The sequence below is a fragment of the Sus scrofa genome, chromosome 6 (genome assembly GCF_000003025.6).
Source record: "Sus scrofa isolate TJ Tabasco breed Duroc chromosome 6, Sscrofa11.1, whole genome shotgun sequence".
Lineage (NCBI taxonomy): Eukaryota > Metazoa > Chordata > Mammalia > Artiodactyla > Suidae > Sus > Sus scrofa.
In genome coordinates, this window is record NC_010448.4 from 3,999,976 (window position 1) to 4,020,966 (window position 20,991).

At 49.9% G+C, this 20,991-nt stretch overlaps 1 protein-coding gene across 2 annotated transcripts in view; it reads right to left on the reverse strand.

Annotated features, from left to right (window-relative positions):
* The window catches only part of USP10 (ubiquitin specific peptidase 10), a 66,305-nt gene that overhangs the window by 22,741 nt on the left and 22,573 nt on the right, over positions 1-20,991 (reverse strand). For both annotated transcript variants that reach the window (XM_021093724.1, XM_021093725.1), the window contains exons 2-4: positions 14,986-15,054; positions 9,867-9,927; positions 3,899-4,960 (exon numbers count right to left, since the gene is read on the reverse strand). In XM_021093724.1, coding sequence (XP_020949383.1) covers positions 3,899-4,960; positions 9,867-9,927; positions 14,986-15,054 — 1,192 coding nt within the window. The remainder of the gene's footprint in view (positions 1-3,898; positions 4,961-9,866; positions 9,928-14,985; positions 15,055-20,991) is intronic.

The following is a 20,991-nucleotide window of genomic DNA, read 5'->3' on the forward strand; positions in this document are numbered from 1 at the left end:
ACAGACTTGCAACATACAGACAAGACACTTCTCTGATTTCTCCTAATGATTATGCGGTTATTCCAAACCCTGCGGTGGCCAGTCGTCCCTAGGCTAAAACAGTGTCACCCTGCTGTGTGTTCTGTCCCCACGCCCCACAGCGCCCCTCTCCAAGTCAGACTGGCAGAGCCTGGAGGTCTCTGTGGTGGGGGAGCCACCCCGTCCCCAGACAGCAGAAGGGGTGCTCCTGACGGCAACAGCCTCACACTGTCAACCGCTCAGCTGCACTCCCCCCCGCAGCCCAGGGTGTGGCCTTCTCCGTCCACGGCCTGGTACTGCTCGGCCCACTGGCTTCAAAGGGCCCCCACCCCCCCCCCGGCAGAAAACACGTCCCCTCTGCTGTAAGGGCTCCAGCCAATCCCTTCCTGACTCGGACCCTAGACAGCCCCAGGGCAAGGCCGACAGCTACTCCCGGGCCTGGCGGTGCAGAGCAGCAGTGAGCACGCATTAGACAGCCATGGAGGAGGAATGAGGCATCTAGAGACGAAAGCTGTGGGCTACGGGGAATGACTCCATTCCAGTCTGTCAGAAACTACCCAGGGGAGCTGCAAGGTCATCCTACCACACAGCTGGGTAGGCCTCGGGAGCAGGAGGCTGCGGTGGAGAAGCAGACCAAGGGCAAGAGTCCCGGAAGACAGGCAGAGGGTTCGCACCTGGTTCCGCCACGTCATTCACCCAGCAGCCTGGAGCCCAGACAGCGTGCTGCCCAACGCCCGGCTATGGTGAGGACCTGGCATAGTGGGATAGTGGGTCAGCTCCTAGATGCTCCCAATTCTCAGACAATAAAGAGCTGTGGCGTTCCCACTGTGGCTCAATCCCTGACCTTGCTCAGTAGGTTAAAGACCCGTTACTGCCATGGCTGTGGCATTGCCCTAAAAAGCCAAAAAAAAAAAAACCCCAAAAAACCAAAAAAGCAAAACCACTACAGCAATGGATAAACAGACTGAATAATCGCAAACTGGCTGTATTCCAACTCTTTCTTTACAGCTGATTTGTCCCCTCTGATCTCTACTTCTCTTGCGGTTACACAAAATTCACTGTCATTTTTATTATTACTTTGTCTTTTTGCCTTTTCTAGGGCCACACCCTCGACATTTGGAGGTCCCCAGGCTAGGGGTCGAATCGGAGCTGTAGCTGCCAGCCTATGCCACAGCCACAGCCATGCCGGACCCGAGCTGCGTCTGCGACCCACACCGCAGCTCACGGCAACGCCGGATCCTTCACCCACTGAGCGAGGCCAGGGATCGAACCCGCAACCTCATGGTTCCTAGTCGGATTCGTTAACCACTGCGCCATGACGGGAACTCCTATGATAGCAACAGATCTTTTAATGGAGCTAGAATTTCACACACTTAAATGCTGCTTAAAGTAAGTGGGCCTGAGATTTACAACTGCCCATTAAGGGGAAATCCGTGGTACTGGGTCTGACCTGCAACAAACGGAATATACTTATCATTTTTTTTTTCTTTTTTGGCTGCCCCATGGCATATGGTGACCCCAGGCCAGGGATCAGATCTGAGCCTCAGTTGTGACCTACACCGCGGCTGCGGCAATGCTGGATCCTTAACCCACTGTGCCGGGCTGGGGATGGAAGCTGCGTACCAGGGCTCCAGAGACAGGGCTGATCCTGTTCCATCACAACAGGAACTGCTACTTTATCATTTTTATGATAAAAGAAATCGCTAAATGGGAGAACATGACGAAGGGGAAAAAATTCCAAACCATCCACTTTACCTAAGCTCAGTATGATTTCTAGAATTCTTCAGTGTGACAACTCTGGCTGCATTATTTCACAGCAAGAATACTGAAAACTGTCACCAACTACATTCTATATCTAAGGTTCAGTAAGCAAGCTAAAAACAATGAAGTATTTTAAAAGAAACCACATTTCTGCTCAGATAATTAAAACATGTTTATAACTGACCGATCAAAATAGGAGCAAGAAAATAAACCTGCTGGGGGAGGGCATGAAGGAACCCACTGCTTCACTGCAACACCAGGGGTTTAGACCGTGGCAATGCTCTCCTCTAGCACAAACCACTAAGAGCCCCGACTTGCACGCCATTTCAGATAGTAGGTTCACCTGAGATTTTAGCAGGTCAACGAGATTTTACATACGCAACAAAACCAAGTAGCAAACCACATTTAAAGTCATAAAACTAGAGCGCTTTAAAATATTCAAGAAGGAGGTCCCATTGTGGTGCAATGGTAACAAACCTGACTAGTATCCATGAGGATGCGGGTTCGATCCCTGGCCTCGCTCAGGGGGCTAAGGATCCAATGTTGCTGTGAGCTGTGGTGCAGGTCACAGATGCAGTTTGGATCCAGCGTGGCTGTGGCTATGGTGTAGGCTGGCAGCTGTGGCTCTGATTCAACACCTAGTCTGGGAACTTCCATATGCCACAGGTGCAGCCCTAAAACAAAACAAAACAAAACAAAACAAAAAAACAAAAACAAAAAAATTAAGGAATTCCCTGGTGGTGGCTCAGTGGGTTAAGGATCCAGCATTGCCACTGAGGTGGGTCACTACTCTGGCTCCTGCTCAATCCTTGAAGCAGGAACTTCCGCACGCCATGGGTAAAGAAAAAAAGATTTTCTTTCTAATTTTAAATAAATTTTCACAGAGGTGGGAAGCCTTCCTTTGTGAAGCAATTTTTAGGAACAGAAAATTACAATATCTCTGACTTCGAACTTAGAATGCCCCCCCTTCCCCTGAGGCATATGGAAGTTCCTGGGGCGAAGGACAGATCTAAGCCACAGCGGTGGCCATGCTAGATCCTTAACCCACTGTGCCAGCCCAGAAATCGAACCTGCACCTCAGCAGTGACCTGAGCGGCTGCAGAGACAACACCTGATCCTCAACCTGCTGTGCCACAAGGGACCTCCAGGACAGCTTATTTTAACTCTGCCAGTGGGGCAAGACTCCGAAGAAGTGGTGACTCAACTTCCCAGCACAAGGAAACCGAAAGAATCAGCCCGGCTTCTTGGACATGTACAGAAACACACGCTCCTCTGTTTCTGCCTGCCTCCATTGAAAACCACAGAAGTCGTGCAGCTTTACAGCTTTATTGTGAATTGGTCCTACTTTGCAGAGTAGCACTTCAAAATAAAATGTTAACTTTAGGCCAAACTGTTAGTTTTTTTTCCTCTTCCTGTCAAGAATTGACCGTGGTGTGCTAAAACTGAGTAAAATCCACTTATTCAATCCCAAATAGGCATTAAAAAAGGGGGGAAAAAAAAAAACATTTTTTTATACCCTAAGAAATAAAGAAGAGAAACAGGAGTTCTCTGCTGGCTCAGTGGGTTAAGGACCCAGTGTTGTCACTGCTATGGCTCTGGTTACTGCTGTGGCGCGGGTTTGATCCCTGGCTTGGGAACTTCCGCATGCGGCACGTTGCCCAAAATAAATAAATAAATACAATTTTTTAATTACCTTCTAGTTAAAAAAAAGGAAAAAGAAAAAACACTAAGTGAGTTCAAATCAGGGATTATGACAGCACAGGTGTAACAGCTGTTAACGCAAGACTGTCCATTACACAGTCACACAATGGAGCACGATTACTCCGTCAAAAGGCAAGAAGTGGCAACGTAACTTGGCAACAGAAACGACTGGCAACAGACATGGATTTTTCAGTTAACAAAAGGTGTGACACCCCCTTATAATCATTTTCCTTTCAGACAACAGTGTAAGGCACTGGCGTCCTGCAGGAAGTCCTCGGAACACACAGGTGACCTGCTACTGCTCAGGCTAAGGTCACAGCACCCCAGTTCTCAGCCCAGACGGCCTCCAACTCCTCGCGCAACAGGCGCTGAGACCTGCGCGCCTGCTCACTTCAGACCTGCCTCTTTGGGACTATACCTGCGATCTTTATGGCTACAGGATCCTCTGTAACTGGAACCAGCCCTTCCTTGACTTCGGCCTGCTTTTCAGAGACCAGGGGAGACGTGGCGGGAGGGGAATACTTAGTTTCCACCGAAACCACAGGCGAGGAGGGGGAAGCGGAGGGCTTAGAATCATGAAAAAGACTGGCCCACGACTTCGCGGGCTGGCTGGCGGGAGCGGCGCCCGGCACCGAGCCCGAGGCCGGGGCCGGGGCGTCCCCAGGAGGAGAGGTGCTCTCGGCTTTCGCTGGGTCCGAGTCCATGCTTTCCACAGTGTGCGACTCCACCCCGTTGGCGGCTGGGCCCTCACCCAAGGATTCAAGTATTTGTCCGTTAGCAACTCCCAGGTCCTCAGTAGTATCAGTCCCGACACACGGCTGAGCCCCAGCTGTCCTCAACAGGGTGTCGCTGCCGGCCTCGGTGGGGAGGCAGGGCTGCTCGAGGTCAGCCCCGGGCGGGTCCTCAGGCTGCCCCGCAGTCCTGGCCCCGCCGTCCAGGGCGCCGGGCAAAGAGCCACCAGGCCCAGCGTCACTGACGAGGTCCGTGGGGTCCGGGGGGCTGCCGCAAGTCCTGGGGGTCCCTGACAGGGGCCCGTGCCCCACCAGCTCGGCATCCCGAGCACCTGCGCTGCTCAGGACGGCTGGAGCGGCATGGCCATTGACCAGGGCTTCCGCAGCAGGGCCACCCTCGCCGCCGTCTTTCAAGTAACTGTAGTAGCCAGGTGGCCGTTTTTTCTTCTTTTTACGCTCCCTTTGCCCAAGACCACCTGAGACGCCATCACTTTCTCCAACTTCCACCTCCACGGGAGCGCCGCCATCCAGAGCAAGGGCAGAGCCTGGGTAGGGACAGGCGGCGGAGCTGCAGTTCACGTCTTTATCTAAATCATCAGGGGTCTTTTTGGAAGCTGTGCAACTAAGGATAAATTCCGGGGCCTGAGGATTCAATGTGCTTGAAATACTGTAGCTGGGGGTTCTCCGCAGAGGGTCACTGGGTTCAATTACTTCATTCACACCAAATTCAATTCTCTGATAGTCTTGTCCTGTTCAGAAAGAAAATGATCAGTAAACACCCCATTAGTTAAGAACACAGCTATACAAACTATAAAAGTCTCAGTAATTATTTCTTTTCGAAACTGAAACCTTAAGAGTCTTGTGACAATTAACAAAGCTATGACATTTAATTTCTGTCCTGAATAATTTGCTAAAAATAAAAACTACAATATAATATTTAATTTGGGGATACGAAATACAAAACCTGTATTTATTTTCCACTCTCAGGACAGCTAAAGAAGATTTTCAGAAGGGAAAAAAATGAAATGAGGATGAAAGTAATATCCTGCCTGTCTAAAAATACCCCTTACGGTTCCCAATGGATCCGTGCGTGGGTTAAGAATCTGCCTGAAGCTGCCTGGGTCCCTGTGGAGATGTGGGTTCGATCCCCAGCCCAGGGCAGTGGGTTAAAGGAACCAGCACTGCCACAGCTGTGGCAAAGGTCACAGCTGCAGCTCAGAAATGATCCCTTGCCTGGGAACTTCCAAATGCCACAGGGGCAGTCATTTAAAAAAAAAGAGAGATCCTGTTGTGGCTCAGCGGCAGCAAACCCGAGTAGTACCCAAGAGGACGTGGCCTCGTTCAATGGGTTAAGGATTCGGCGTTGCTGTGAGCTGCAGTGTAAGTCGCAGACGTGGTTTGGATCCCGCATCACTGTGGCTGTGGTGTAGGTCGGCAGCTGTAGCTCCAACTGGACCCTTGGCCTGGGAACCTCCATATGACGCAGGTGCTGCCCTAAAAAGGCAAAAAAAAAAAAAAAAAAAAAAAAAAAAAGATAACTTTAGGACTGCGAACTTTTAACAAATCTTCTTGGAATCCTTCAATACTTCCTGCCCATTGACAAAAATCTACATATTCCATCCATTCTAAGATGGACATTTTCTTCATAGGTCGCATCTCAGAAATTAGGCTGAATTTTATTTATTTACTTTTTAGGGCCATAACTGGGACATACGGAGGTTCCCAGGCTAGGGGTTGAATCGCAGCTATAGCTGCTTGTCTACGCCGCAGCCACAGCAATGCCAGATCTGAGCCTTGTCTGCGACCTACAACATGGCTCAGGGCAACATCAGATCCTTAACCCACTGAGTGAGGCCATGGATTGAACCTGCATCCTTATAAACGCTAGTCAGGTCTGTTTCTGCTGAGCCAGGACAGGAACTCCTAAGCTGAGTTTTAGAATCACCTGAGTCTTTCAACGAATATCAAGCACCAACGTCATCTTATATCTAATGAAACAGTTATACATCTTGAACTTAAAGAAAGAACACATGCTTTTTAATTTTTAGTGTGTAACTGAAGATTTCTCCAAGTCTTGCACAAGAAGCCAACTTTTCCTTAAGAAAAAACCATCATAGGAGTTCCCGTCGTGGCGCAGCGCTTAACGAATCTGACTAGGAACCATGAGGTTGCGGGTTCGGTCCCTGCCCTTGCTCAGTGGGTTAAGGATCCGGCGTTGCCATGAGCTGTGGTGTAGGTGGCAGACGTGGCTCAGATCCCGCATTGCTGTGGCTCTGGCGTAGGCCGGTGGTTACAGCTCCGATTCGACCCCTAGCCTGGCAACCTCCATATGCCGCAGGAGCGGCCCAAGAAATGGCAAAAAGACCAAAAAAAAAAAAAAAAAAAAAAAAAGAAAAGAAAAAACCATCGCAATACCAAAAGATTATTTTAGCGCAGAAAACCAAACCTAGTATACTTTGGAAGTCTTTTTAACAGAAGAAAAAACACCCCCGGACAGGGGCCAGGGGCCCGAAGAGCGTCCTAATTCTTCCTTTGTTCCGACAGCCCCAGGCCTGCATGCGGTGGGAGGAGCACACCAGCCCCGCAGCAACAAGCTCCCCCGAAAGACAAAGACCTAACAGCGAGCCTTCCTTCGAGGCTGCCTGCCGACTGACCATTTGAATCCTGTGGCCCCTGAGCACTGATGTGCGGTTTCCTTAATTTCTCTACTATTAAACTGAGAAGCCAAGTGTCCAGTTGGCTCGCAAGCATCACCCTGGAAGGCACAGAGCTGCCACAGGGACCACAAGGGAGGCGCCTAGAGAAGGGGAGGCTGCGTGGAGACGGCATGTGCTGTTTCGTGCAGCAGGGGCCAGACTGGGGTCATTTCCAGGAGACACAATGCCGTCCACATCTATGTTCTTAATCTTATCTATCACAAAACATTCGAGAACATGATGTGGCATCCGTGGAACCACTGTGATGCACCACAGCTGTTATCACAGCGCTGAGCCAGCGCAGTGCCTGATGCCATGGAGGCAGATGCCTGCCCAGTACAGTTCCCCCTCCGCCCTCAGAGCCCCGGTGTGGACACACATGCGCTGCCCTTGTCGGGCTGCGGGAGCCTGGAAGGGCTGCAAACTGCCTTCAACAGGCCCACCAATGCACTGGGTAAACGGGAACTCGGTGCCCAGGTCAGGCAGGCAGTGGATTTGTTGAAGGAAGGAAAACTTTGCAAAACACGGCCTTTCTCAAAGCCTGCTCACTGCAGCCCACACGGTCCCACGGCCTGGAGGAGACCCCGAGGCTGCCGTGTTCTGAGGCACCCGGGGAGGCTCTGGCCCGAGACTATTTGAGAACAAGTGCTCGAGGGGCAGCCTCAGCTGATTTGTCCCATCCACTCTCGGCCAATTCAGGAGTCACAGCACCCGGCTGTGTGCACAGCGCTCACCATCACGGGGAGGGGACGAAGTGAGCAGGGCAAGGGCCCAGCCTCTACTAGGAGACAAGGGCCAAGACAGAAGACGACAGCACAGAGGGTGGGTGAGCCAGGGGCTCAAGGGCTTTACACAAACACTTCCAGACACTGAAAAAAAGCGCTCAGTTTCAATCAGAAGCTACAAAGGGGTCAGTGGAACAGTGGAGATAACAGGACTGGGGGGTTGGGATGCGGGGATTGAGGAGGACAAGCCTTTTCATGTTTTAGGAACCGACTACAAGAGGCAGCAATACAAAAAGCACGCCAGCCAGGAACCCCCGCCAAGGACGTGCGAAGCTGGCTCTGGCGGGAAGGAGGACACATCCTTCCAAAGCGTGCATCCAAGCCATCCTGAGCACTGACAGCACGGCAGACGCTGTCCCGGGCAGCTGCTAAACAGGAGTGGAAGCCCTGCGGTCTCTGCCACCCAGAGCTGAGCGCAGCCTAAATGGGGAGGCAGACGAATGACTGGACAGCGGGCTGGCACCATGAGAGAAATGAAAAGAAGAGACAAGAGAGGGGAAAAGGCCTCGGAGAGGGGGCTTTTAAGCTGGTCTGTCACTAACAGTGTAAGTAGCTGTGCTTTTGGCTGATTAAAAGATGGACCTGGGAGAAGACAGGAGAGAATGGAGACAAAGAGCCAAAAGGTTTGGGAGTTCCTGTCGTGGCGCAGTGGTTAACGAATCTGACTGGGAACCATGAGGTTGCGGGTTCGGTCCCCGGCCTTGATCTGTGGGTTAAGGATCTGGCGTTGCCGTGAGCTGTGGCGTGGGTCGCAGACGCGGCTCGGACTCGGATTCCGAGTTACTGTGGCTCTGGCGTAGGCTGGCGGCTACAGTTCTGATTCTACCCCTAGCCTGAGAACCTCCATATGCCACGGGAACGGCCCCAGAAAAGGCAAAAAAGACCAAAAGAAAAAAAGAAAAAGAGCCAAAAAGTTTAATTGAACAGGGATTCGAGCCCGGACGGTGGGGTGTGGCGAGAGAGGGAAGAAGGGTGCGGGGCAGAAGCGAGCAAGGCTGGGGGCCGGTGGAGGACGGGCAGCAGGCAGGGGCCTGTGGGCCCCTCTGGCTTCACTTTACTCTTGTCCTGAGCCATCATTAGACCAGCCCTCTCTGTTATGTTCCTTACAAAGCTGCTAAAAATTATAGATATAGTCACATTCTCATTTTACTGCAGTCTTTCAGAGGTCTATAGTTAAAAGTAAGCTATGACAAAAACCCTGCCACAGACCTGACCAAGCTAATCAAACAGGGAACCCAATTCTGCCCTCGAAGAAAAGGTCCAGCTTTCGGCTTCTCCAAGGCCAGCGAGGGCCTTTAGCACAATGCGAAGGCAGCCGGCCCTGCTGTCACTTCGACATTGGGCAGGCAAACATGGCGAAAAGGGTGCGTCTCAGGGAGCACCGCCTCCGGCCATCAGCTCAGGAGCTGGGACAGAGACAAAAACACTAAGAACAGGCCAAGAGGTGAAGAGGTCACCCAATTCCCCACGACCCTTGGTGACAGAGGGGGACACAAACGGCAAGACAACAGACCCAAGCTGCCACTGAGCTGGGCAGAGAGCACGAGCACAGCGTATTGCCAGCCCTGTGCCCAGCGGATGTGACGCACATCCAGACAGAAGTTCACGAAGAACCCTGGCTACGAAGGACACACCTGCGCTGCTGGGGACTGTTGGGAAAAAAGAGAAGGGAGCGGAGTTCCCGTCGTGGCGCAGTGGTTAATGAATCTGACTAGGAACCATGAGGTTGCGGGTTCGATCCCTGCCCTTGCTCAGTGGGTTAAGGATCCGGCGTTGCCGTGAGCTGTGGTGTAGGTTGCAGACGTGGCTCGGATCCCGCGTTGCTGTGGCTCTGGCGTAGCCTGGTGGCTACAGCTGCGATTAGACCCCTAGCCTGGGAACCTCCATATGCCGCGGGAGCGGCCCAAGAAATGGCAAAAAGACCAAAAAAAAAAAAAAAAAAAAAAAAAAAAAAAAAAAAAAAAAAGAGAAGGGAGCAACGACTTCCTTCATGCAACGTGGGACACTCGGAGGCACAGAAAAAAATTCAATTCAGTAGCTCACACAGTTCAGCAATTAAATCTGCTCTAGTTTTCAGCAAAAACATCAAGCAAAAAGGGAATGTTTATCCCAACCGTACGAATGGACAGGAAAGCACCGTTTCCAGGAAGCCTGCCCACCCAGCCCCAGCTTACCGTCGAGCAGGTCATCCGCAGCCCGTGGGCCACACAGGACTGTTCCAGCGAACGGAGGGAGCTGCACAGCGAAGTGGAAAACAAATTTTAATTCAACAAACTGTGAGACTCCCAACACATGCTACTCATTAAAGCAACCTTCATTAAAACACTTTATCCATGCAACTTCTTACGGCATTATTTTTAACAAAACAACACAGATGGAGAGACAGTGAGTTCACACATCTTCCCTTTTAAACACCATCAGAATGCTTTTAAATATCTGCTATTATTAAACAGATAAAAAAATGAGGCAAAAGATTAAAATGGACTCCAACGGGGAGCTCCCACTGTGGCTCAGCAGTAATGATCCCGACTTGTATCCATAAAGACTAGGGTTCAATCGCTGGCCTCACTCAGTGGGTTAAGGATCCGGCATTGCCGTGAGCCGTGGTGTAGGTCGCAGACTCGGCCTGGATCCACCATTGCTGTTGCTGTCGTGTAGGCTGGCAGCTGCACCTCCAATGTGACCCCTTGCCTGGGAACTTTCACATGCCACAGGTACAGCCGTAAACAAACACACAAACAAAAAAGTAAATAAGTTAAATGGATGCATTCTTCATTTCACAGGGAGGTGCAAGCCACCCACAAGTCCTACCACTGCTTCTCTTTCCCCATCCACTAGGCAAGACGATGCTGCATGACCTGCACTGGACACTGACCGTTACTTCATGTCCACTCGGCCCGAGGACAGAGGGGACAAAGCCCCGGGAAAGAAAAGCCTGGGAATGGTGGCTCCTGTTTAACAGTGTCTTAACTAACTGAGTCAACAGCTAGCGATCACACTCCTTGCTTGAAAGACATCAAGAGGGCAGGGGTCTGAGCTCTCTGCAAGACGCGGAGAGGTACCGTGAGCATACCAAAGTTCGCCCATCCTAGCTCGTCCACGGTACTCAGGAGGAAGACAAGTTTGAGATGAGAAAGTTCAGGATGGGAAGGGTTAGGTACGTGGACAGGTAACTGCTACCTGAGGCGGAACCAAAGAACAAAACCACTACATCTTAGCACAGCCTTCCTCAGAGTCAGCTCGCAGCAGCCCGCTCAGTACAATGGCCTGGGGTGCCTGGACGGGGTCACCGCGGCTGCCATGCTCAGGGGTACCCAGGTGGTGCTTGTGCCCACTACTGTCGGAGAACCACTGCCTAAGTGATGCCCTCAGCTGACTGCTCCGGTCAACCCTTCGCAATTAAGCTTTTCACTACAAGGAGACAAGCTCTTCCTGAGAAAAGTAATGGCAAAGAGACGCTAAGAAAACAAAGGGCGATTCAAAAGGAACGGACAACTCCCAGGACTTGAGAGCAGCACCCATTTCCACCACACAGGGCGAAAGCAGTGTGCCAAGGTGGGCTGCGCTCCACACACCCTGCAAACGCTCACAGCCGGTGCCCAGCACTCACACTGGCACAGACACACAGCAGAAAGGTGCATCTGAGGAAGTCACAAATCAGGCTGACGTCCCTCTGCAGTCACAAACGATCTTTGCTGACTCTCACAGAACTCCGTCTTTTTCCATCAGTGGCACTAGGGTGCCCCCTGGTGATGGAAATCTGTACAACTGTAAATGCTCTAAGTGCTTCGTTGTTAAAATCATACAATACTTAGACAAACATCGAGTCAGTGATAGAGGAATTCCCGTCATGGCTCAGCAGCTTCTGAACCCAACGAGTATCCAAGAGGACGCAGGCTTGATCCCCGGCCTCGATCAGTGTGTTGAGGATCCAGCATTGCCATGAGCGGTGGCGTAGGTCACAGATGCAGCTGGGATCTGGCATTGCTGTGGCTGTGGCGTAGGCCAGCAGCTGCAGCTCTGATTCAACTCCTAGCCTGGGAATCTCCATATGTCTCACCTGCAGCCCACTTAAAAAAAAAAAAAAAAAGGAGAAGCAGAATTTGAACACCAGACAGACTCCAAGGCAATACTGTCATTTTCTATTAGTGTGTTTTAAAACACTTATTTTGACTGAATGCTGGAATGAGTTCAGGTACAGAAAAGAAATCTGTGTATGCATTTCTTTTTTACTCTATAGAATCGATATGGTCCCTTTAATTCACCAAACCTCCGTCACCTCTAAGATGCCCCTCAGCCTGTGGTAACTGGGTACAATAAATACACAGCAGAATCAAAGTGTAAGAATTGTTCAAAGTTCTCTCTTTAGCTATGTAGCTACTTATAAGAATAGATAATTTAAGAAGCAAAGTAGGAGTTCCTGCTGTGGCATAAAAATGGATCAGTGGGGAGTTCCCGTCGTGGCGCAGTGGTTAACACATCCGACTGGGAACCATGAGGTTGCGGGTTCGGTCCCTGCCCTTGCTCAGTGGGTTAACGATCCAGCGCTGCCGTGAGCTGTGGTATAGGTTGCAGACGCGGCTCGGATCCCGCGTTGCTGTGGCTCTGGCATAGGCCGGCGGCTACAGCTCCGATTCGACCCCTAGCCTGGGAACCTCCACATGCCACGGGAATGGCCCAAGAAATAGCAAAAAGACCAAAAAAAAAAAAAAAAAAAAAGATCAGTGGTGTCTTGAGAGCCCTGGGACGCAGGTTCGATCCCCAGCCAAAATTAAAAAGAAGAAAAAGCAAAAATATAAAATCTCACATACAAATGCAAACTGAGCAATGTAAAAAACCGAAATCTAGGAGTTCCCAGCGTGGCTTAGTAGTTAACGAATCTGACTAGGAACCAGGTGGTTGCAGGTTAGATCCCTGGCCTTGCTCAGGGGGTTAAGGATCCAGCGTTGCTGTGGCTCTGGTGTAGGCCGGTGGCTACAGCTCCGATTCGACCCCTAGCCTGGGAACCTCCATATGCCACAGGAGCGGCCCTAGAAAAGGCAAAAAGACCAAAACAAAACACTGAAATCTAGTTATATTAGATACGAAATCAAATTAACTTAGAAAACACAGCTACTCAGGCCCTTCAATAAGAAGGCAAGATTTCAAAATCTTTCAGTGCTACCACTATCTACTGTAATCTAAAACCATCAAGAGCTCCGACTCTCTTCTCTGAAATCCCACTGAGACACCACACGACTGAGAACTGCCTTAACTCCACCACCACACACGCGCGCAACACACACACCCCACGCACACACATGCACGCACACACCCCTCGTGCGCGCGCACCACACACACACACACACACACACACACACGCACATACACACACACACGTGCACACGCACACATACACACACACACACGCACGTACCTACAGCTGCCCGTGCACCCTGGGCTGGTTATGCAGTTGCTAAGTGCAGAGCAGCCCCGATGCTGAGTTTCTAGCCAGTCTCAAGAACAATCAGCCTTCTCTCCCCCTGCCCACCCCCTTTTGCTTGGCTGCACCTGCAGCATATGAAAGTTCTGGGACACGAGTCCCTGTTGTGGTTCAGTGGTTAACGAATCTGAATAGGAACCACGAGGTTGCGGGTTCGATCCCTGGCCTTGCTCAGTGGGTTAAGGATCCGGCGTTGCCGTGAGCTGTGGTGTAGGTTGCAGATGCGGCTCAGATCCCGCATTGCTGTGGCTGTGGTGTAAGCTGGAGGCTACAGCCCCGATTCGATCCCTAGCCTGGGAACCTCCATATGCCACGGGAGTGGCCCAAGAAATGGCAAAAAAAAAAAAAAAAAAAAAAAACCCACAACCATAAAGAAAAAAAAAAAAATCAATCCATTTGACATTAAAAGTTTAAAATGTAATTTCCCCTTATTGGGGAGGGGAAGAGGTTCAGCATATATGAAGTTTAAAAATCCCTCATGATAGGAGGAGATACCTGTAATATTCAAAGGCAAAGACTATTAACCCTATAAATCAGTAAGAGAAAGACAAGCCATTTGATAAAAATATGGACAAGGGACACAGATTGGGCAACTAAGAGAAGAGAAGCAGAAATCTATACCGTCAGTGGACAAATGAAACGAATGAAGCAGTGCTCGATTTGTGTAATCTGGGAAATGTACATTAAAATACGGTGAATCCACTTATTATCTATCAGATTAACAAAAAATTTAAGCATGTCCATACTGAATATTAACAGGATTTAAAAAAAAATGAGATCAAAAAACTCTCCCGCACTGCTACTGGGAATGCAGACTATAAATCCTCTTAGAAAGCAGACTCGGAGTCTCTAATAAAACTAAAGGTGCTCAGTCCTCGCAGAGCCCAGCAATTCCATTCCCAGGAGTACTTCCTGGAGAAACTCAGGAGGATGAGGAGGAGACACGACGCAATGCTTCCTGCCTCAGAGAGCAGCAGAGACCTAGACAGTCCTCAACAGGAAACGGGTGAAGAAACTTCGCTAAGTTCAAGACTTAACTAAAATCAAAAAGTGAGAACAAAACGTTCAGATGTATCTGAAGAATGCTGAGCCTAAAATAAACTGTAACATGATGAACCCAGAGAGCTCCCGTAGTGGCTCAGTGGTAACAAACCTGACCAGTATCCATGAGGACCCAGGTTTGATCCCTGGCCTCACCCAGTGAGTTAAGGATCTGGCGTTGCCGTGAGCTGTGGTGTAGGTCACAGACGTGGCTTGGATTCCATATTACTGTGGCTGTGGTGTAGGCCGGCAGCTACAGCTCCAATTTCAACCCCTAGCCTGAGAATTTCCAATATGCTGCAGGTGCAGCCCTGAAAAGCCAAAAAAAAAGAAAAAGAAAAGAAAAAGAAAACAGAAAAATGATGAACCCAGAATGAAACCACTTATGTGACACTTTAATCGCATAGCAATACTCTGTACCATCTGTCGCCACACATGTGGACGCGGTAGAGGGTGAAAACCAGTCAGGAAACAACCCTGAGCGATTTCAGCAGAGTCGGTATTTCTGGGGAAGAAAGGGAGTGAAACGGAGAGCACACAACATCGGCGTCAAAGGCATGTGTAAGGCTGTTATGCGTAAATCCAGCAAAAGGTTAACAGTAGTCAAATGTGATGGCAGGTTTCAGTCATTTCTCACAGTAGTCTCTACACTTACGTACAACGGAATTCTTAATCAAAACACATAAATTAGAAACCAAAACGGAAACATAACCATCAGTTATATGTATACGTACACTCATTAAAACATAAAAAAAAAAACACTGTCTTACCTCAACTGAAGAGCGAGGGGTCACAAAGAACTGGTTGAATTCATCAGGACTAAAATCTCCAAAAATATACTGAAAAAGAGAGAATCACTGATCACTTAAAATACGCACAACAACCTTTAGAAAAAAGCGCTACACACCGATCCTATACATGACTGGCCAGACTCCCAAAGACCTTTCTCAGGTAAACAAATCAAGGGTCTGCAAACTGAGATCTCTGCATGTAGCGTTTCCCAATTACAAACAAGAAACACCACTCATCTTTTCCATAAACGGTAAAGAACATCCTAAAGCTGATAAAGCTTGGATCTGTCACCAAGGCTGTTGCCCCAGAATCACATCCCTGCCCCTCCCTCAAAGAGAAACCATTACTCTTATCTAAATTTCAGGAGGGGAGTTCCGTTGTGGCACAGTGGTTAACGAATCCGACTAGGAACCTTGAGGTTGCGGGTTCAATCCCTGCCCTTGCTCAGTGGGGTGGGAGTCCTGCACTGCCGTGAGCTGTGATATAGGTCACAGCTGCGGGTTCAGATCCTGCACTGCTATGGTCGTGGCTGGCAGCTGCAGCTCATTAGACCCCTAGCCTGGGACCCTCCATATGCTGTGTGCGGTGCCAAAAAAAACCCCACAAAAGACAAGATCTCCTTGACCACAGATCAGGACTTGATGAACACATGTAATCCTAAAAAGACACCTTAAGCAACTGCTACCTATCAACTACTCAACACTAAAATATCATTTAACACTTGACAAGTGGCTAGCCAGAGCTGCTTTCAACTCCAACTTAATTCCCTTAAAACTAGCTCACATATATCAGTAAACAACTCTATCAAAATACACATGGGCGTTTCCACTGTGGCACAATGCATTAAGAGTCTGACTGCAGTGGCTTGGGTTGCTACAGAGGTTCGGGTTCAATCCCTGACCTGGCACAGTGGGTTGCAGGATCCAGTGTTGCCACAGCTGCTGTTCCAATTCCATACCTGACCTGGGAACTTCCACATGCCACAGGTGCGAACAGCAATTTTAAAAATATAAATATAGGTATCACATGCTCTTACCCTAATGAGGCCTATTCAATCCTTAAAATGTATGCGTTTTCAGAGTCCCCGTAGTGGCGCAGCAGAAATGAATCTGACTAGGAACCATGAGGTTGCAGGTTCAATCCCTGGCCTCACTCAATGGGTTAAGGATCCAGCAATGCTATGAGCTGTGGTGTAGCTGCAGACACAGCTCGGATCCCACGCTGTTGAGGCTGGGGTGTAGGCCAGCTCCTACAGTTCCAACAGCTCCAACTGGACCTCTAGCCTGGGAACCTCCAATATGCCACAGGTATGGCCCTAAAAAGACGAAAAAAAAAAAGTATGAGTTTTTGAATGCAAGTAGTTAAACTTCAACATTATAAAAAACAGTCATTTCGGAATTCCCACTGTGACTCAGCAAGCTACAGACCCAAACGGCATCCTTGAGGATTTGGGTTCGATCCCTGGCCTCGCTCAGTGGGTTAAAGGATCCTGGGTTGCCATCAGCTGCAGTGTAGGTCACAGACGAGGCTGGGATCCCGCATTGCTTTGGCTGTGGCTCTGGCCCTAAAAAAGCAAAAGAAAAAAAAAAGAGAGAGAGAGAGAATTTCCTGCCATCACAGTGCATGGGGGGAAAAAAGGTTAGTATTTCTTTCATAGACAGAGAAAGTAATGCCTCTCTGATAACCACGCAAACATTCCGTGGAAGTGATAAAATTAAACAGCCCATATAAACTTGGAGGCAACTATTTCATTATTATTTTTTATCTTTTTAGGGCTGCGCCTGCAGCATATGAAGATTCCCAGGCTAGGGGTCCAATCGGAGCTGTAGCCACCGGCCCACACCACAGCCACAGCCACGCCCGATCTGAGCCGTGTCTGCAACCGACACCACAGCTCATGGCAACGCCGGCTCCTTAACCCACCGAGCGAGACCAGGGATAGAACCTGTGCCCTCAATGGACGCTAGTCAGATTTCGCTTCTGCTGAGCTACGAAGGGAACTCCTGGAGACAACTACTTCAGTGCTTATAAAAATCAATGTGCATCATTTAGAAATATTATAGGAAGCATTACTATGAGGAAACATTTTTTATCCCTACTGTTCCAAAAAGGCAAATAGGAGTACTGCTTATTAAAATAAAATTTAGCTTAAATAAATTTACTAGGAAGAAAAAAGTTAAATTACAAAGTTGAAATGACCAAAATCAAAGAAAAAGCCAAGTATTTATTCAACTACAAATCCCAGTGAGTGGACGTAAATTGTGCGGCCCTGCATTTTAGTGACAATTACTGAAGTAATACTATACCTGACTAAAGGCCGAAGCAGCCCAAGTCTTGGGACAGCACAGAGCTTATCACAGAAATTCAGGGCAGCCAATCGCCACTACAATGTTCCAGTCGCACTGCCTGCTAGAGTCTTGGCGAACGTCAATCGCAAACCATTTTAGGTGTTTGGCAGAATGAAGACTGTTACCAAAAAGCGGGGGGAGGCCTCTGCTCCGAAAGCTCCCGTCACAAAAGGCTGAGGCAAAGCTTCAGGTTACAGGAAGCGGAAGAGACGGACTGCCACATGCAACACCTGACCCTAGACTGGCCCTGGAAGGGACACGCTGTAAAGACCAGTAGGTCAGAGAACAGTACTGCATCTGTGCAGACTTATGACGAGATGACTGTCCCCTGAGGTTATGTAAGAGAACGTTCCGGTCACAGGAAATACGCCTTCAAGCTGATAGGGGTGCAGGGTCACCAGCTATGTCACCAATCCTCCCTCAAATCTCAAAGGGTGGAAAAAGGGTCTGTGTGTTCGTGCACGTGTGCGGAGTCTGGGAATTTGTGGAGCGAGAGCTTAAGGGCACACAAATGATTAAGCAAGTGAGGTCCAACCGTAACAGGTCAATGTGAATAAAAAAGCAACTTTGATAAATTTGAAATCATTTCCAAATAGTTGTGTTTTTTGTGTTTTTTCTCTTTTTTTGGTCTTTTTAGGGCCGCACCAGTGGCATATGGAGGTTCCCAGGCTGGGGTCGAATGGGAGCTGTAGCCACCCGCCTACACCACAGCCAGTGCACCGAGGGATCCAAGCCACGTCTGCGACCCACACCGAAGCTCACAGAAACGCAGGATCCTTAACTCGCTGCACGAGGCCAGGGATCAAACCTGAGTCGTCATGGATGCTAGTCAGATTACTTAACCGCTGAGCCACAGCGGGAACTCCCAAGATAGTTTTTTGGCTTTTTTTTTTTTTTTAAGCTAAAGCTGAAAATAGTTGTGATGAAATTTCTTACCCTCTCTTTATATGTGTGTGAAGTATTTCCCTTCCTCTGGAGAATTAACACACTTTAAAGTCTGTTTTTAGGAGTTCCCGTCGTGGCTCAGTGGTTAACGAATCCGACTAGGAACTATGAGGTTGCAGGTTCGATCCCTGGTCTTGCTCAGTGGGTTAAGGATCTGGCGTTCCCGTGAGGTGTGGTGTAGGCTGCAAATGAGGCTCGGATCCTGCGTTGCTGTGGCTGTGGTGTAGGCCGGAGGCTGCAGCTCCAATTAGACCCCTAGCCTGGGGACCTCCATATGACGTTGGAGTGATCCTAGAAAAGGCAAAAAGACCAAAAAATAAATAAATAAAGTCTGTTTTTAGGAAAAACAGGGTTTAAAAAAAAATGAAAGAAAAGGCTTTTGTACCTGATTTCACAGAATTTATAAGCTAGTGGGGGGAAAATGCCCCTGACCACATGAATCTGTCCTCCAGGAGCAGAGCCAGCTGAAAGCCAGGACAGTGAAGGGGGCAGCCACGCCCAGGGCAGGCCCGGCCCACCCAGGCCGAAGTGACTGTTTACACGGTGCTAAGAGCTCTAGGCCTCCCTCGGCTGTAAGGCAAGCCCGCAGAGTTCCCTAGGTCTGAAGGGCTGCCCAGCAGAGGAAGGTGAATAAACGAGTTACAAGTGGGAGCAAGCAACCCCAAATGCTCCTCACAAACCCTCCTCTCCCCCCACCCCGGGGGGGGGGGGGGGGGCTGTGGCCGCTGCAGGGAAGGCCAGCGGGGGTGGGACACAGCCCAGGGCCTGGGAAATGGTGCAGCTCTAGGCTGAGCCAGGAACAAAGCCCAGCTCCAGCTTTCTGATCTCCCACAGTTCACGTTTGATCATTTTAGGATCCTTTCTAGAATGAACATGAAAAGTATATCTAAAAGAAACACATCTGGCAGACGGGGCCAACCCACAGCACGGTCAGGGTGCAGACACGACGCCGCTCGGGGCGGCGCAGCTGGGCGGGGCCGCTCTGGTCTTCGGGGGAGACGGAGGCCTGGTCCCCCGGCTGCGCCGCTGGCTAAAGGGCAGGCAGAACGGGAAACACCGGTGTTTGTGCCACAGGCAGAGCAAAGACCCAATCTCAGCCCAAGGGAGGCCGGGCGAAGGAAGACATCTGCCCGCACGGCCCACAGATCTCCAGAGAGGCCACGAAGCCTCGGCAAAGAGCGCTTTCCGCCCCAAGAGGAGAAACGGACAGAGGGCGACCACCACGGCCGGGCGCCAGGGGGCGCTGGAGCGCAGCGCGGAGCCTTCCGCTCAACTCCCAAAGCCTGAGCCCTAGAAAGGGCAGTAACTGGGCAGGGGCCCCCCAGTCGAGGCCCCCTGCCTTCGAAAGGACTGGGGATGTGGGAGATCAGCCCCTGAGGTAAAAGCACTAACACAGGTCTGACCAAGAAACTCTGCTGTGTGTGCACACGGTGCCGCCCTGGCTCCAGGGCATCGGAGCCCGGCCCCAGGGACAGCATCCCCGGGACAGACAGGAGCAGGCTGGGCCTCACAGGGTTCAATGACCGAACCACACACAGCGACAAGAGGGAGAAGCACAAAGTCTTTCCCAACCCAAGGAAATTGAATTTGGGAGATAGGAGGCAACGGAAAGGGCTAATAAACGGCTCCGAGTGATAAAAGCTTTAATCTCATCTCTCAAGTGAGGATATGCCAAACTATACAACCTCCAAAGTCCTTCCCAGCTCCCAGAAGACCTCCCAGGCGGAACCAGGACTATGGAACGGGTTCAGAAACGTCCTTAGACTAACACGGGCAACCACGTGGATGGACCCTGAACACATCACACTGGGTGAAAGAGGCCACACGCTGCCGGAGTCCATCCATGTGAAACGTCCAGGGGGGGCCACTCCCTGGAGACAGAGCAAACCGGCTGCCAGGCTGGGGGGGGGGGGTAGGGAGTCACGCCTGATGGGCGTGGAGTTTCTTTCCGCAGTAATGAAATGTTCTAAGATTGACTGCTAAGAGCTAACCGCACACCTCTGTGACTATTTTAAAAAGCACCAAAACGTACCGCTATTTAAACACGTGAAGTCTCTGGTATGGGAATAGCGCAACAAAATTAAGTGAAAAAAAAAAATTCAGGTCAGTAGTTGCATTAAAAGATACATTTTAGTTTCTTTGCTATATTTTACTGATTGGGGCCAGTACTTGATAGATGCCGAACAGTCACCATATGCTCTAAACTTTGTTAAGTGACGTGCGTGGCCTGGGGGACACTTGGAGGCGACACTGTTCAGTCAGAGCACAGTGGGAAGTTCATTAATTTAACGTGTGTTGGGCACCAACCATCCACAGCGGACTGTGCGCGATTATGAGAATAAACTCTGAATGAGACAGATGCAGGGTCTGCAACAACATGACACTGACAGTTGTCACAATGCAAGCGCACCGCAAGCTGCAAAGAGTATTATAAACAGCAAAAGCAGACAAAAGAAGACGGAGGCGAGAAAGGCTCATTCCTCCACTGACTGGGCTGCAGCAGAAACCTGCAGAATTTCTCAGGGTGAGGAATCCTGAGAAGGGAACAAATGGACAAACCGTGACAAAGCCACTCCCCCAGGCAGCACCACTCCTTAGAATTCAAACGTCAACCTACTGCAATTCAGAGTCAGTTTGGTGGGGTCTGTGCATTTTATTCTGACTATTAAAGTACTGCCAAAAGTTATCCTC